The sequence below is a fragment of the Micromys minutus genome, assembly GCF_963924665.1.
Source record: "Micromys minutus genome assembly, chromosome: 6".
NCBI classification, from domain to species: domain Eukaryota; kingdom Metazoa; phylum Chordata; class Mammalia; order Rodentia; family Muridae; genus Micromys; species Micromys minutus.
Window position 1 is genome coordinate 13,836,450 of NC_137975.1, and position 17,241 is coordinate 13,853,690.

General features: G+C 47.1%; 1 protein-coding gene across 4 annotated transcripts in view; it reads left to right on the forward strand.

The window, feature by feature from the left end:
- The window catches only part of CCDC93 (CCC complex scaffolding subunit CCDC93), a 67,693-nt gene that overhangs the window by 20,099 nt on the left and 30,353 nt on the right, over positions 1-17,241 (forward strand). Inside the window, exons 7-12 of one of the 4 annotated variants that reach the window (XM_080918175.1) lie at positions 3,276-3,376; positions 4,565-4,582; positions 6,705-6,741; positions 7,143-7,235; positions 7,482-7,532; positions 8,339-8,425. In XM_080918175.1, coding sequence (XP_080774301.1) covers positions 3,276-3,376; positions 4,565-4,582; positions 6,705-6,741; positions 7,143-7,235; positions 7,482-7,532; positions 8,339-8,425 — 387 coding nt within the window. The remainder of the gene's footprint in view (positions 1-3,275; positions 3,377-4,564; positions 4,583-6,704; positions 6,742-7,142; positions 7,236-7,481; positions 7,533-8,338; positions 8,426-17,241) is intronic. The other 3 variants (XM_080918176.1, XM_080918177.1, XM_080918178.1) reach the window with 3 other exon arrangements.

The following is a 17,241-nucleotide window of genomic DNA, read 5'->3' on the forward strand; positions in this document are numbered from 1 at the left end:
AAGTAGGTGTGTCACTGTGGGTGTGGACTTTAAGACCCTCATCCCAGTCTGGAAGTATTCTGCTAGCAGCTTTCAGATGAAGATGTAGAACTCTCAGCTCCTCCTGCACGATGCCTGCCTGGACACTGTCATGTTCCCATCATAACGACACCGTACTGTAAGCCAGCCTCAATTTCATGTTGTCCTTATGAGAGTTGACTTGGTCATGGTGTCTGTTCACAGCAGTAAAACCCTAAGACATGTATATTCAACCAGAATGTGTGCCATATAAAATAGATCTATATTTACTATATATACCGTATGTTGATAACATACAGTTGCCAGGCATGTTGCTGTAGTCTTACCTGCTCTGCAGGCTAAAGCAAGAGAATCTCTTTATGAAGAGAATGAAACAAAGAGTTCATTCAAGGCTAGATTAGATAATAAAGCAAGATGCTGTCTTAAAAGAGGGGGAACAAACTCTAATAATTTTTAAAGTCAGCAAAAAGTATAAAGCACTTTGGTTTTCATAAGTTTTTTGATAGTGAAGCTTAGGAACACATTTCTGTTACTGCAACAAAATCCAACAGCAAAAAGCAATTTAGACAAGAAAGGGTTTATTTTGGTTTACAGTTCCACAAGAATAGAGTCCATCGTGGTGGGGAAGACCTGGCAGCCAGGAAGCAGAGAGAACAGGAAGTGGGTGGCAGGCGCAAAGCTAAGTCACATACTCTTTCCATCAAGGTTGGGCCTCCTGAAGGTTCTCCAAACAGCAGCACAGCTGGGACCACGTCTGTGCAGATAGTTTACATTCAAACTACAACATCCGCCTATGAGAGAACTGTGGCCTCCTTCACTGCAGAGACCTAGGACGATTGGTTACCACATGTGTCTGATAGTGAGCTGGTTTGTGGCTCCGGGATGTGGGAAGGTCAGCTGCATAATAGCTGCTCACTTAACAGAATGTGTTCCATTCAGAACACCAGAGAAGACACAGACCTTACTTTATTCTAAAGCCAGACAGTGTCTAAAGAGACCTGCTCTTCTGAAATCACCTAGGAATTGGGTGTGACGCTAATAAAAACAAAAGGGATTGCATAAGGACCCTAACAGGCTGGTGCTGGAATGAGAATAGGCAGGGATTCGGGTAGAACAAAGCTGGGGTGGGAAGCATGACCATAGAGAAGCACTGAGAGGCTGAGAGGCGGTCACTGCAGCCCTGTGCAAGTGGCTTGTAGTCAGGACCCCAGACGCCCAGTGGGTAGGACTCGAATGCTTTGTTTTCCATTTGCAAAAATATGCCTTCCTACCTTTCACACCAAAGATACTTTTATGGCCAAACATAAACTCTAATGTAAAAATATATACTCACTATAATAGCATAATAAGGTGTTTGGTTCTGTGTCTGCTTATTTTTATTGTTCCTTGCTTAACTGCGCTACATGTGGTAGTTTGCTTTGTGTTGTTACAATAAAACACCCTATGAAAAAGGTGAGAGAGTGTGTATTGAGGTTGTAGTTCCAGGTTGATCACTATAGGGAGGTCAATACAGGAACTCAAAACAACTAGTCACAGCCTCAGTTGGAGCAGAAAGAATGAACATATGTGTAGGGGTGTGTGTGTGTGTGTGTGTGTGTGTGTTTGTGGTGTGTGTGTATATGTGTGTATAATATGTGTATATATGGAATATATATATGAAGAGTATATGTATATATATATGGAATATATATATATATATATATATATATATATATATATATATATATATATATATGGAACACACACACACATTCCTCATGGTTGTGGCCACACGTTGAACTCATCCAGACAGTTCTTTGTTGAGAATCTCTACCCAGATGATCCTAGGTTGTGTCACACCAACAATGACAGTATAACAGAAGGAATTAGAGGAGCATATTGTTAAAGTGGCCTTAGCCGTGGCCCTCAGAACCATGTACAAAGCTGGATGCAGCAGCACATCCATCAGTAATCCCAACACTCTAGAGCTGAAGGCAGGATCAGAAGTTCAAGACCATCTTCAGCTGTGGAAGGAAGGAGGGAGGGAAAGAACGGAAAGAAAAACAGAAGCAAACAGGCCAGACCTGTCAATGAGCCTCTGCCCTGGCCACGGCCCTTTCCTTTCCATGGTACGTGAAGCTGTGTCTTCATCTCCGGGCAGGTGGTAGAGGCAGCTCCGTCATGGCCTCTCTCCCGAGTTTTCCTAAACCTTGGGCTCTAGTTTCCCGTCTGTTATGCTGACAATACAAATGGGGGCAGTAAAGGGTTAATTGGCTTGAACTTCAGACTACAGTCTGTTGCTGTGAGACACTTAGGGCTGGATCTGAAGGCACTTCACAGTAAGAGCAGAGACAGTGAGTGTGCACAGTAAGAGCAGAGAGAGTGAGTGTGCACAGTAAGAGCAGAGAGTGAGTGTGCACACAGTAAGAGCAGAGAGAGTGAGTGTGCACACAGTAAGAGCAGAGAGAGTGAGTGTGCACAGTAAGAGCAGAGAGAGTGAGTGTGCACAGTAAGAGCAGAGAGAGTGAGTGTGCACAGTAAGAAGAGAGAGTGAGTGTGCACAGTAAGAACAGAGAGTGAGTGTGCATACAGTAAGGGCAGAGAGAGTGAGTGTGCACAGTAAGCAGAGAGAGTGAGTGTGCACAGTGAGAGCAGAGAGAGTGAGTGTGCACAGTAAGCAGAGAGAGTGAGTGTGCACAGTAAGAGCAGAGAGAGTGAGTGTGCACAGTAAGAGCAGAGAGTGAGTGTGCACACAGTAAGAGGTGAGAGAGTGAGTGTGCACAGTAAGAGCAGAGAGAGTGAGTGTGCACAGTAAGAGCAGAGAGTGAGTGTGCACAGTAAGAGCAGAGAGTGAGTGTGCACAGTAAGAGCAGAGAGAGTGAGTGTGCACAGTAAGAGCAGAGAGTGAGTGTGCACACAGGATATTCAGTAGTGCACAACTGGCTTTCTCCTGTCTCTCAGTCCAGGCCCCTCCAGGGGAATGGGGCCACTCACTCTGGGCTCAGTCTCCTCACTTCGATTAAGGCAATCAGAACAGTCAATCTCCCACAGACATGTTCACAGGCCAGCCTGATCTGGACTCTTCCCAGTGATCCTAGCTTGCTTACGTTGGAAATTGGAATTATCACACCTAGACTCTGTTCTGTAGCCTGTGAGCTAACTGGGTGAGTGTCCTCATCCTGTAGTAAAGGTCTGCTCCCCTGGAATGGCTAGAGGTACCCAGCCACAGTGCAGAGGAGCCTCTCCTGTTCCACACCTTGCCTTTCTCGTCCCTTCAGGATGCTTACAAGCCCCGTCGAAAGTACAGGCGGCAACAGGGAGCAGAGGAGCTGCTGGACGAGGAGTCCCGAGTCCACTCCACACTTTTGGAATATGGCAGGTAGGGAGTGGGTGCTGGTTTGCACCCATTTTATGACACCATTTCACAGAAAAGCTGGGGAAAGCTTGCCTTGCAGCACGAAGGACTGAGTCCAGTTCTCAGCACCACATCCAGATGTCCAGAGTGGAGGTATACACTTGCTATCTTGGTAAAGAGGTGGAGACAGGGAGATAGATCCTGGGGCTCCTGGGCCAGACGGCCTAAACTAAGCCCATTGGGTAAGATCCAAGCCATTGGGAGACCCTGCCTTGAAAACCAAGGTGGACCCCGTCCTGGGGAAGAAGGTTGTTTTCTGGCTTCTACTTCCCAGTATACATACAAAAAAGAATATAGACAGAGATAGGTATATTTAGTTATAGATAAACTTATAGAATATATCTATATCTAGATAAAGTCTTTTTGGGCTTTCATATCAGCTTACTAGCCCTCTCCCATCCTCCGGGATACTTTTCCTTTCTTAATAAGCTGTTTCTATTCCTAAAAGAAAGACGAAAAGAAAGGAAAGACCAAAAGGAAGGAAGGAATGGAAGGAAAGGAAAGAAGCAAGCAAGCCAACAACCAGTTTTTTGTTAATTAAAGTTGGGCAGCTGCTGGAGTGGGGAGGTACCCTGTTAGTCTGAGACTGGATGGCAGAGGCAGAGGTCGATCTCAGTGAGTTTGAGGCCAACTCTAGGCTAGCCAAGGCTACATAGTGGGACCCTGTATCAAAAGAGAGAGAGAGAGAGAGAGAGAGAGAGAGAGAGAGAGAGAGAGAGAGAGAGAGAGAGAGGAAAGAAGGCAAGCTAGCTCCTGCCTGACTGCGCCCACAGTTTGCAGCTATGACTTCCGGGTTGCATCTCTGCCCACCTTTGTAGCTCTCTGGAAATGGGTGTGTCTGTGCGTGGACTCTGACCTACTTGGGAAGTTTGCAGAGACCAGGGCTCCAGTGGATTCTTTGGCCCTATTTTTAAGCAGATAGTTCACAGAGCACGAGAGCTGTCTCACTGTGCCCGGCAGTAATCCTTCAAGGCAGAGGTTGCTCTGACTAGAAAAATGAAAGCCAGAATAGGAAGCCTTAGTACTTCTTAAAAGTCCTTGTCCTGGACAGTTTTGCTTTGTAGCCTCACTTCTTTAAGAACATGCAAGGACAGGCTTCCCTTGGTCAACCCTGGATATTAACCTTGCCCATGTCCTGCCTTGTCTACCCAGGGTGACCGATCTCGTGATGTGAGTATGTGCCTTGTGCTTCCTGCGTGTGTGGGGATAGTGGTCCGACCCTTGTGTGGCTGACACTAATTCTCACTAGCATTCCCCTGCGTGTCTCATGGTGCCCTCCTCTGGGAAACAGTGGTAAACGAGCAAATTAGCCTTAGCTATTCTAGCTTTTCAAAGAAAGACCGGACTTATTAGTTGTGGGGGGGGGGGAGAATGAGGGGGCAGGGGGAGAAATGAAGGCTATGTGCACAAGCCGTGGGCTGCTTGTGTAGAAGTCAGACAACTGACAGGGGTCAGTTCTCTCCCTCTATGTGGGCTGTAGGGATCGAACTCAGGCCTTTGAGTTTACATGGCAAGCATCCTTACCCACAGAGCCACCTCACTTGCCTCTTGTGGTGTGGTGTTGTTTGGCTTTGTTTATTTGCTTGTTTTAAGGTGACTCTCTGAGGTTGTCTCTTTCCCACAAATTAAACTCGTGTGTTTCGAAAAGCCACTGAGTTGGTTCTGGTCTTATATGTGATGGCCCTTCTCCCAGCTCATCTGCTGCTGAGAGTTGAATACGTTTTTCCAATCCAAAGGCCATCCATGCCAGGGGCATTATTTTGAGAGGGGACAGGGACTGTACAAAACTAAAGTGCATAGATAGCCCCTTGTTAGAAATTGTTAACGAAGGCCCCCGGGAGGCGGCTCATTTGGTACAAGTGCTTGGTTTACCATCATGAGGACTGAAACTCAGTCCTCAGAACCCACTATACAAAGCTGCCTGTGGTTGACATTCGCTTTAACTCCAGGGCTAGAAAGGCAAAGGCAGAAACATTCCTGGAGCTCACTGCAGCCAGCCTAGTCTAACAGGTAAACTCCGGGCCAATCCAAGTGCCTGTCTTAAAAATGAGGTGGACACACACTCACACACTCACACACTCACAGGCACTCACAAATGAGAAAGGATTGTGATGAAAGCAGAGAGGCAGATGAAGGCAGAGCTGGCCAGACTGTAAGGCTCGTGGTGGACAGTAGGTGGAGCCAGAGCGGCTCCTGTGAGAGGCCTTGGAGGAGGGGTGCTGCTCAGGAACCAGAGAGCGCCACACATTGATCCCGTGGGCAGGGCATGTCCTGAGCAAGGCAGAGCAAAACCTTAGTCTGTTTTTTTCTTAAATGCTTGCATGCAACTTCGTTCCAAACTAACATCTTCAAGGATGGCCGTTCACATTTATATCTTTTGTTTCGGGTTGAATCTGTGTGTGTGTGTGTGTGTGTTATTGTATTTGCTTTAGAAAAAAAGCAGTTTTTGTTTTAAGCCAGAACATAAACTAACTAAAGCTGAAATGCTTTTAAATTAAAGCTCTCTTTAAATTTAAGCTCTCATAAAATGGTACACATGACTGGCATTATGTTTGGGTTATGTGTGAAAATAAAATATGGGTGTGACTTGAGGTCATTAAAGCAATATTAAAGTCTGCATTGGCCTTAAAGACATTGTCTGTTTGCACAGATGTTTTTAAGGTTTTTAGCTTGCAGTGTGGTTTTGATTTTTAGCTTGCAGTGTGGTTCTGAGATGCAGTTCCGATCCAAAGAGTAACAAGTACCCTTAAAGGATACTCCGTACTGTCTTAGCATTCCCATATGTAGCATCTGAACTGCAGATACTGTGACTGGCTAAATTCAGGATCTGATAAATTGTTTCTGGAGAAAGCACATGGAATATTTTCTCTAAGCTCTGAATAGCCTAGATCCTTTTCATATTCTATGAAAAGCCTAAATGCTGGGGCTTGGGGATGGCCAACATGGTAAAGTGCTTGCCACAAAGCCTGAGGGTCTGAGCTCCATCCCCAGCACGGTGTAAAAGCCAGTTGTAAGGCTGAGCACCTGGGACCCCAGTGCTGGGAGGCAGAAACAGGGGTCCCTGGGGCTTGCTGGCCAGCCAGGCTAGCTGAACTGCTGAGAGATATTGACTCAGAACAATTTGGTGACTGAGAGAGACATTCAATGTTTGCCAGCCTCTACACTCATGCACACACGTGTACACACACACACACACACACACACACACACACACACAATCCAATAAAAATGCACTTTTTGGAATTTATTGAGATTTTTGAATAGTAATTAAATTCTTTCTCGTGGCTTACAGGAGATACGGATTTAGTCGCCAGAGCAAAACAGAGAAGGTAAGACATACCTAGACCTGGAGGTGGCAGCGGCACAGGTGTAGGCAGGGTAACAGGTGCTGCTGATCAGGCACCAGGCCCTGGGCAAACAGCAGCCCTAGGAATATACCAGCCACCTTTGTCCCCTGCTTGTTCGTCTTGGTATTTCTAGCCTGTCACCTCTGCAGGCCAGGACCAGAAGCATCCCAGAGCTACAGGATGCTTGAAGTCCAGCTGATGTGGTGCTGTGTCAGACTGACTTCACCAACCCTGACTGGCCTGCCTCAGAGGGAGCCCCTAGATTATCTCTTTGGTTGGGCCCCAGATATGTTTCTTCCACAGCCTACCTCTCTGTAAGCCTGTCCTATTTCTGCTGAGTCTCCAACGCTGGTGCCCAGCTGTTTGCTCATCTCCTCTTCTAGGCTGAGGACAAGAAAACAGCGCTTGCTGCAGGGCTGTCAGCTGCAGAGAAGACGGATGCTCACGAGGAAGATGAGCTTCAAGCAGCAGAAGAGGTGTGTGGCATATGGTGGCCGTTGGAGGTTCCAGTTTGGGTCATTGGAGGGAAGCATTAGCTCCCACCCACAGCTCTCAAGCTGCCTACCTTCCACTCACAGTTCCTTTGTTTGAAGTGTTATGAGGTTCACCATTGACCCTCATTAAACAGCAGCTCTGAGGTTTCACTGCGGAGACCCAGGAGGCACTTGCTTCAGTCTCACGTGATTGGTCAGAACCACTCTCTCATCTCTGTTCTCTTTCAGCAGCGTATTCAGTCACTGATGACCAAGATGACCGCCATGGCAAACGAGGAGGTGAGGGCAAGTAGGGAAGGGGTTGTGGAGTGGAGATGCAGAGATAGAGACTTGGCCACACCCCAATCTGTTCTAGGGGCCCGAGGCAGGGGAGCACCATCTTCAGAGCCCTCTGTCTTCAGCAGGAAGCTTTTTACAATGCCTAGCTCTGCCACCGGCCTTCTAAGAGGGAGCCTGTTGGGGCACTGTGTTCAGGCAGGGGTAACATACTGGCCTCTATGGAAGAGCCAGGGTCAGTCCTGCTTCTCTGAAATGGGAACCCCTGTCTTCTCCTGAAACCAGCTGTCAAGGAGATGAAATCCTAAATTGCAGGGAGCCCTCTCACAGGTCAAGGCCTGCCCAGAATTAACTATGTCCTAGGGCAGGATCTCTTCTTTCAAGATCAGGAAATACCTGTGGGGAAAAAAAAGAGATAGATTAGGGCTTGTGGTTCCTTTGTATTTGTCATCTGTGAGCCTCAGGCCCCCAAACATCTGGATGTAGGGGTGGAGACAAAGGAATCCTAGGGGTACCTGCGCCTGAAGGAAAGCCTGTGGAGGTAACCAGTGCCTGAGAAGTCAGCAGGGCCAGAGGGGAAGCTAGGATAGCTACTAAATGACTTGAGATAGAGCATGGTTCCAGAGTACCCAGGGGCCAAGGAAGCTAAAGCAGCCAGCTGAGATACTCAGCAGATAGTAGTGGGGGGCGGCTCTGAAGCCAGAGGTCAAAACCAGGTGACTTTCCTGGGGCAGTACTGTGTACCTCGCATTTAGACTCACTTCTGTGATGGGCACGTGACCCTGAGAACATACCTCATGTGATTGCAGAGCCGTCTCACCGCAAGCTCCGTCGGCCAGATCGTGGGTCTCTGCTCTGCGGAGATCAAGCAGATTGTGTCTGAGTACGCAGGGAAGGTAAGTTACTGCCTGCCAGCGGCTGGGCCTCAGGTCACACCCACCGCTTTACCCTCCGCTTCCCAGCCCCTTCCCCTCTAATCATGGAGTCTAGTTGGAATTCATCAGCCACATTTGTCATCTACACTTGCCTAATTCATGAGCTAAATTCATTTGGTTCCTAGGTGCCCATTTTCTTTCTATAAATATTAAGGGGAAAATCTGTCTTGAAATAGTGATCACATCTAATATATAACCACCAGAAGTCCAGGCGGCCATCTTTCCTGCACTGTCAGGCTGCTTGTAACTCCGGCTTGGTATGGCAAGAGGGTTGCTTTGCCATTTAGGAGATAAGCTCCCTAACTCACTCAGCCAAGCCCACGACATATGTTTTTGCGGGACATTTTATTATTAAAAAGTGTGTAGGATGAACAAAGCCTCAGCTGTATTTCAGTATTGCCCACCCCCATCCTAAGTAGAGGCCAGGGGACCTTGAATATTTCAGAGATGTAGTGATAGCCATTTTTTAATACCTTTAATTTTTTATTTACTACTGAGATATTGGGGGGCCAGATTATCACAGCGTACAGGTCAAGGCCAGAATAGAGGGAATAGATTTTCTCTTTCTATCTTTATGTGAGCTTCAGGGTTGAACTCAGGTCAGCCTCCAGAGCAATCACCTTTCCCCCCTGAGCCAACTGGCCAGCCCAATAATGAGTCATTGTGCCCATAACTGAGTCTAGTGTGGCTGCGTGTTGGCCAGGGTGAGAGATGATTTACGAGGCTCTCTTGGTTTTTCCATTTCCTGCTACTGTGATAAAATGCCCGGCAAAAGCCACTTCTGGGGAAAGGGCTTCTTTGGCTCACAGTTCTGGGTTACAGTCCATCATTGCTGGGAGGTGGAGCCAGGAGGAATGTGGAGCAGCTGGTCCCAACCAGAGAGAGCAGAGAGCAGTCAGTTACCGTGAGCATGCTAGTGTTTGGCTCCTTCCCCTGTTCCTTGCCTAGCCCATGAAATGTTGCCTCAGCACTTTCCCTACTCTGCACAGCCACAAAACTCCCTCACAGTCGCGCCCACAGGCTAGCCTAATCTAGACAGGTCCTCACTGAGCCTCACCTCCAGGGTGAGTCTAGATTGTGTCTATTTGTGATTAGAGCTGACATCAGAAGGGTCTGCTTGCTCATCCCTCCTTCCTCGGCTGTTCTGAGTCTTCTGAGTCGCTCTGCACTTAGGGCTCTGATAGTGATTGTGGAGACGGTGCACTTGGGGAGTTGCTCTCCCCTAGGGCTGGGAGTGAGATCTCCAAGGCATGAGAGCAGGACAGTGAATAGACAGAATGTCCACGGTGGGTCCCTTGTTTCCCTTCATCCAAGTGTATGCTTCTGTACATGGGTTTCTGTTTCCAGCTCTCATGGACTCCAAAAGGTCTTGTCCTTCCATGTGTCATCAGAGATCGAACCAGGGGAGATTCTGCCCACTGTAAATATACAGTAAACTCAGAAGGTCGCAATTCATAATTGTGAGAGGGGAATGAAAATCCCTGCCCAGAAATGCCCTGGTCTCCTGTCAGTCATTCTGAGTAGCAAGGCTATGAGTCTGTCAGGGTCCTAGACTGCCTATAATGAGCTTTAGTCAGCGCTCTTCAACAGGAAGGAGAACTAGATGTGTTCAGTCTGCGTGTGTAAAAGCCTATTTGTGTCTGTGTGTATATATGTTTATTTATGTGTGTGCATGTGTCTGTCTCTGTGTATATGTGTGCATGTGTGTCTGCATGTATGTGTTGTGTATGTATGTGCATGTGTGTGTCTACAAGTATGCATGCCTGTTTGTTATCGTGGAGGCCAAAGGTTGAAAATGACTTGTAGGACTTGGTCCTCTCCTCCTGCCCCGTGGATCCCAGGAATTGAGCTTGGTTGTCAAGCTTGGCTCAGGCATCTTTACCTCCTGAGCCAGTTCGCTGGCCCTCAAGTTGTTCTCTTATTGTAATGAATACTTTGCCTAGATTTCTTTGATTCTACTGTGTGGGTCTGTCCTGGCTTTTTCATCTGTACCCACTTACCCCACTACTGTTGTCAAACAGCATCTTTGTTTCACTGTGACACTTAACTCTGCTTTTATGTTTTCTAACAAATGGACCTTTGTTTCCTTTTCCTTCTGTTTGCTTCGGGTTCCATCAGGAAACCTTGCTGTTGCCCTGTTCGCTTCTCACTGTCTTGTTGCTTCCAGCCAAAGACCGGTTGTGTTCACCTAGGACCCCACTTGTGGGTTGAATTGGTTTTATTGCTGCAGGTGATGAGGAAGGTCACACCTCTGTGGAGTTGCACAGTGGCTACTAAAGAGGGTGTTGAAAGGTTTAGCCCTGTGTTGGATGCTTGCTACAAGGAGGGGCCTGTGATCTTGACTCTCAACACGGGCTCGCACGCTTCTTTGTCTTCTTGTCTCCTCAGCATGGGTTGGCTTGGAACTGGGCTCTGGTATCCTCTGAGATAGGCATTGCTGTTACCAGTTTTATCAGGAGTAGCACCACTGTCGTCAGAGATGAAGACAGTGTTCCAGGGAGTCCCCATTAGTGCCATTTAAGAAAAGCCCAAGCTGGGCTGTGACCTGTATGCGTTTTTCTTTAGCAAGGAGAAAGGACCAAACCACTTTTGCAGGGTAAAATGCAAAAACAGATTTTTGCAAACAAGGAATAAATTGAATAGCTTGTGTGGAGCAAGTTCTTGAAAGGCTGGCTTAAGGATCTGAAAGTGAGATTATAAGAAAGTAAATGTCAGACTCAGCTTTCGGTTGTAAGGTTCACAGGTTCTTCTGACATCGTGATGTGATAAGGAACCCATGTGTTTCAAAGCCACCGTGAGATAGCTAACTCAGTTTGCTATGCTTCCTGTAGGCCGCAGATTGGGGGTGGGAGTGGAAAAGCATTTATGGTTGTAATCCATGAGTATCCAGAGGCTCTGGGCTCAGTAGCCCCATCTCCCCGTTCCTACCCGACATTATCAGAATGTTCTAGAAGGCCTCGTCCAGACTTTTACTTTACTGTTGATGTCTAACTTCCCCCAGTATTTCAGTCTGCTTTAACAGGGAGAAACCTCTTACTGTGATTTGCAGAGAACATAACAGCTTAAGTATCCAAAACTACTCTGACTCCACTAATCCCAGAGGCCTCTTGAGAAGCAGCCAGGCCAGGGCATGTGCAGGAAGAACAGGAAGGGACCGTTCTCTTGCTGCTGCTAAGTCACCACCTGCCATTTTGACACCTTGGTGCTTAGCCAAGTAAGTCAGCCTTAGCTGACATCGCCAGGGGAGGGCCTGACGGGTTTTCTAGAGGATTCTGCAGGTCTGAAGGTATAGGTGATCTGTCTTCTGGAAACAGAATCTGCATGCTTACTCTTGTAGGTATCTGTGTACTCTTTTTATGTGTGTTGTACATATGTGTGCACAGTGCACATGTGGAAGTCCAGTGGCAGCAGTCAGTCTTCACCTTCTATGTTGTTTGAAGTAAGTCTCTCTTGTTCTGTGCTGAGTTCTACAGGCTTGGTGGCTCATTCACTTCCAGAATGTTCTTCTATTTCCAGATGGAGGAATGTAGAGTCATCTCCCCAGCCCGGCATTTATCAATTCTAAAAGATTATTTCATTATTTCTCTGTTTTACACTTTTATTTACTTGTGTGTATGGGAGCAAGGAGAGTGCACGCCATGGCCTATTTGTGAAGGTCAGAGACGACTTTCTAGACTTGGTTCCTCCCACTCTGTGGGTCCTAGAGTTGAATTCATGTGGGGGGGGGGGTGCCTGTACTCAATGAGCATCTCGCTGACGCAAGATAATTTGATTCTTCTACGCTGTCTTCTTGAGTCAGACCTTTTCTCCCCCCCATCATCTGCCCTTGCCTGTTGCTCTCAAAATGGACCACATTCTATTGTTTACTTGGGCAACTCACTGACTAAATACTACAGTGGTTGGTGCTGGGAAAATAAGTATCTAATGTTATACACATTTGCAGATGAAGAATGTGTAGGTTATGGAGGCTCAGTTGTTTCTGCATTCCTGTGCAGCTCTAGTGCATTCCTGGTTCAAATGCAGGAGCACCTGCCTCTACAGCCTGTCGGTTTAACCCAGCTGGGGAGGGGGTGAGGAAGGGGGAAAAGAAAATGTGTGTGCCATTGTAGTTCTCCACCTGAGTCTGCAACGGCCATGTGCTTCCTCAGGCATGCTCACCTCCACCAGCTGCCTTGGCACTATATTGGAAAGGATGAGTGTGCTAGATATGGACCACAGAAGTAAGGGAACCTGGTATAACCTGGGGCTTACACAGCACCACAGCAAGACTTCTGGGCATAGAAGTTTCTTTCATCATCATCATCATCATCATCATCATCATCATCATCATCATCTCTGCATGTGTGTGTGTGTTAGTGTATGATGTGTGTGTGTGAGTATGTGTGTGTGTGTGTTAGTGTATGTGTGTGTGAGTATGTGTGTGTTAGTGTGTGTGTGTGAGTATATGTGTGTGTAGGTATGTGTGTGTGTTAGTGTATGTGTGTGTGTGAGTATGTGTGTGTGTTAGTGTATGTGTGTGTGTGAGTATGTGTGTGTGTTAGTGTATGTGTGTGTGTGAGTATGTGTGTGTGTTAGTGTATGTGTGTGTGTATGTGTGTGTGTTAGTGTATGTGTGTGTGTGAGTATGTGTGTGTGTTAGTGTATGTGTGTGTGTGTTAGTGTATGTGTGTGTTAGTATATGTGTATGTGTGTGAGTGTGTGTGTTAGTGTATGTGTGTGTGTGTGTGTGAGAGAGAGAGAGAGAGAGAGAGAGAAAGAGAGAGATGATAGGCACACATGCATGTTCTACGTGTACAGTCAGAAGACAACTAGTGGAGTTTGCTTTTCCTCCTTCATTAAGCCATGGCATGCACTCCCTTTGCCTCCATACACAACAGTAAGTAAGTAGGGATCAAGCCTGTTGGGCTTCAATGGCAAGGGCCTTACACCCCTGAGCCATCTTGCTGGCTGGTGGAGGCTAAGGATGTTTCTTCTGGGGTGACCTGTGACTTCATGCCACTATAGAACACATTATGACATTTTCAAGTAGCTCTTTTTAAAATGTAGCAATTAGGTAGTGCATCCGATTAAGGCATGAAGATGGTGGGGGAAGGAGAAAACTGGTTCCCAAAAGTGGTCTCCTGATCTCCATTCATGTGTACACAATCACATAGAAAAAATAAATAACAGTTCTGAAGTAAAACCCAGCATCCCAGCCCTGGTGCCATCTCCGTCCTCGTCTTATTTCCATGGGCGATGTGTTTCTGTCATCAAGAGCCTTATTTATAGAAGGCATTCTTCTCGTAGCTGGTTCTGGAAGGCCCTACTACTCCTGACCTTTAGATGTCTGCGCTCTGGCACCTGGTCTTGAGGGCGCCTTTGTCTGAGCAGACGATTAGACCTGGGCTGGTGCAAGAGGACACGTGCAAAACTACCAAGGAAAGAATCCTCCCTCCGAGAACTTGGATGCCAAAGTAGCTCAGCGTAGGTTTGCAGATGCTACACCCCACACCACCCCACACACACATACACAGTGATTTTTGTTTTCTATTTCTTTTTAATAGAATATATTATTATCATATTTTATTTGACAATATGTATGTCTATAATGTATGTTGGTCATTTTTACTCCAATTATTATTTTAGCCCTCTCCCCACTGTACCCTTTTTCCCAACAAATTCTCCTGCTTTTGTGTCTTTGTGTTTTGCTGCTGCTGCCGATGGTGCTACTGTGGTACTGCTGGTGGTGGTGATGGTGATGGTGTGTGTGTGTGTGTGTGTGTGTGTGTGTGTGTGTGTGTCCCTCCCACTGAGTTTAATTAAGGCTACTTGGATAAGCCCAGGCGAGGACTATTTACTGTAGCATGGGCAGAACTTAGCAATGGCTGCACAATAAAGAATGTGATTCTTCCTCCCCACTACCAACCAGCAACTGCCAGTAGCTTCTTGGGTCACCAGGTGACCTCATGATCTCATCCTCTGCCCCCCACATGCCCCCAGAATGGGAACTTGGCTGGCTTAATCTTCTAAGTGTCTTGTGCAGGGCAGCACAGCCATCCATGAGGTCATCACTGTGGTGCGCACGTCCTGTCTGGAAGACAGTGTTTCAGAGCACCCCTTGCCCTCCTGTGGCCTGTACATTCTTTCTGCTCCTGTCCCCTGCCTTCAGTGCACTGCAGAGGGCTTCACATGACAGCGTGAACTGGTTGGAACTGGCCTCTTCAGCCCTGCCATCCACGTGCCTGGCCAGTGTGAGTCTCAGCTGCTGCTGGAGTGTGTGAGGAAGAGCCTCGTGCTTCCCAACTCCCTTCTGGGCTTCTTGGGAACTTAGCATGTGTCATGGCCCTTTGCCTCTGCTCGCCTTCTTCTTTCTCAAGGCCTTCACCTGGAGGCTTGGCCACAGACTGTTTTAGTCAGACCGCCTATTCCCATATTTCTATATTAAATCCTGAGGGACATTCATCTTGGTATGACAGACTCTGGTCATTTATTTTCCACTCACTCCATTTCTTGTATCCAAGTTGGGATCTGTGATTGGCATTGCCTCTGTAGACTGGAGATGGTGATTTCCCACAGGAACAGGTTGGTCTTGTTAAATTAACACCTAGAGGCCTTAAGGACATTAATATACTAAATCTGATAGGCTGGACCCAGAAGAAAGAAATTAATACTTTATGTGCATCCTTGAGGTTCTGTCTTCATGTTATATAACTGTCCTGGTTTGGTGACTTGGCCACTGTTTCTAGGTTATGTGTAAAGGCTTCTAAAAATAGTTATAAAGACAACTAGGGGGCTTTGGAGATGGTGCCATCACACAAGCATAAAGACCCGAGTTCAGTCCCTAAAATTCACATAAAAGTGGGTGTAGGTATAGTGGGCACATTTCTAATGTCAATGCTGGAGGATCCCCAGGGCTTGCTGGCCAGACAGACTGCCCCAATCAGTGAGCCCCAGGTTCTAATGAGAGACCCTGTCTCACAGGAAAAGACTGAACAGCTCCTGCTTGACATTCAGAGTTTGTCTGTGACTGCTACTCACATCTGCATACACATCTACCAGACACACACACACACACACACACACACACACACACACACACACGTTAAGAAGAAAGAGAATGTGGATCAGGGAGAGTGGATGGTCATGTTCATGAGGAGCACCTCAGAAGGTCACTTGCACACTGCCGTATGTCCAGAGGACAGCAGACAGCACAGTGAGAGATGACTGCCATAGATGAACTGTAGGTCCACCTAAGTTGAACTGTCACATATAGGTAGTGTGTTTCGGGGTTAGCGGGTCTGAGTCTCCTGGCTGTTGCTGCTGGCTTTGGTGCTTTGACCTCTCGGTGTCCTTGTCAGGAGTTTTTAATTACATTTACATGCTAGGAGTGGGTGTACACACATGGCAGACACATGGGGGCTGACAGGACAGCTTACAGGAGTCTGTTCTCTCCTCCCATCATGTGGGTCAAAGGGATGAAACTCAGGTTTGATGACAAGCTTGTTGACAGGTGCCTTTACCTGCTTAGCTACCTGCCCAGCCTGCTTGTGAGTTTTGGCTGTGGATTCACCATATTTCCACAGAAAGCTTTCTGTGGAAGTTCCTGGAGGCAGAAGGTTTCAGCCCTTCTTCCAGGAAGGATCTAGTTTTGCTTCTTGGGCACTGAAAGACTTGAGTCCTGACTGGCAGGTGTTTTCTGTTGGGTTTTGTGCTTTGAGACAGAGTTTCATGGAGTAGAGTCTGGCTGCAGCTCGGTTTATATGTGAGGATGATTTAAACTCCTGATCTTCCTGCCCGCACCTCCCAAGTGGGCTTGCAGGTGTGCACTTGGCTCTGGCTTGCAGTTTAGTAGGTGTGCAGGGAACATTGTAGATTTAGATGGCAGAACCCAAGAAGCTAGTCACATTTTACTGTGTACCTTTTCTTTGTACACTAAAGCCAGGGCTAAAGCAGGGCCTTTGTTGATCAACTGCAAAACCAAAGTTAGACGTTACAAGTCTTCAGTGAGAGGCTCCGCCTTCTGGATTTCCACGTTCACTTCGAGTGAGGGTGTGTGCCTTGTGGAGTTCCACGCTCACTTACATTTGGCCTCTTAGAAGTTCATCTCATTCTTCCTAGCCCATAGCTGTGTTTTAAGAGGAACACTGGGCTTTGTTGTTGGCCTGCTTGGTTTTAGTTGGCGGCTTACAAGATGGCAGAAACTGAAGTTCCACTGATGACTGTGGAGAGCTCCCACCCCTGTTAAGGTTGGCGTGCAGAGGACTTCCCTTTCTCATCCTAGAGACCAGATTGTCGTAGGACGAAAGGACTAAGAATGAAGGAGTGCCTCCTGAAATAGCAGTTAGACGTGGGGATGTAGCTCAGTGGTAGAGCACTTTGCTTGCATGCACTGTGCCCTGGGTTGGATCTCTTGTGCTGAAAAAATGGAAAACAGGGATGCGGGTTAACACACAGGTAACCTTTGGGGGCTCATTCGATTCTGAAAGGATACCATTGTAGGAAAAGTAATCATTTCTTATTTCTCTTGGGTGTTTAATATTTTGAACTAGACTACTGCCATCAAGTGACATTTAAATCCGTCTCCCCTAAGAACAGGTGTCATTTCTGTCTGTCATATTGGAAAACAGGAGCCCTGCAGCCAAGCCTGTTAATCCACACTGTGGTTTTACAGGCACGATCCTAATCTGCAATTGTTGAGTAAGACGAGATCAGCATATTAACCCTTGCCCCTGGTGGGCACACAGGGCATGTTTGTCGATGCTTGGCCTTTTTAGAACAGATGTTGTATTTCATAAACA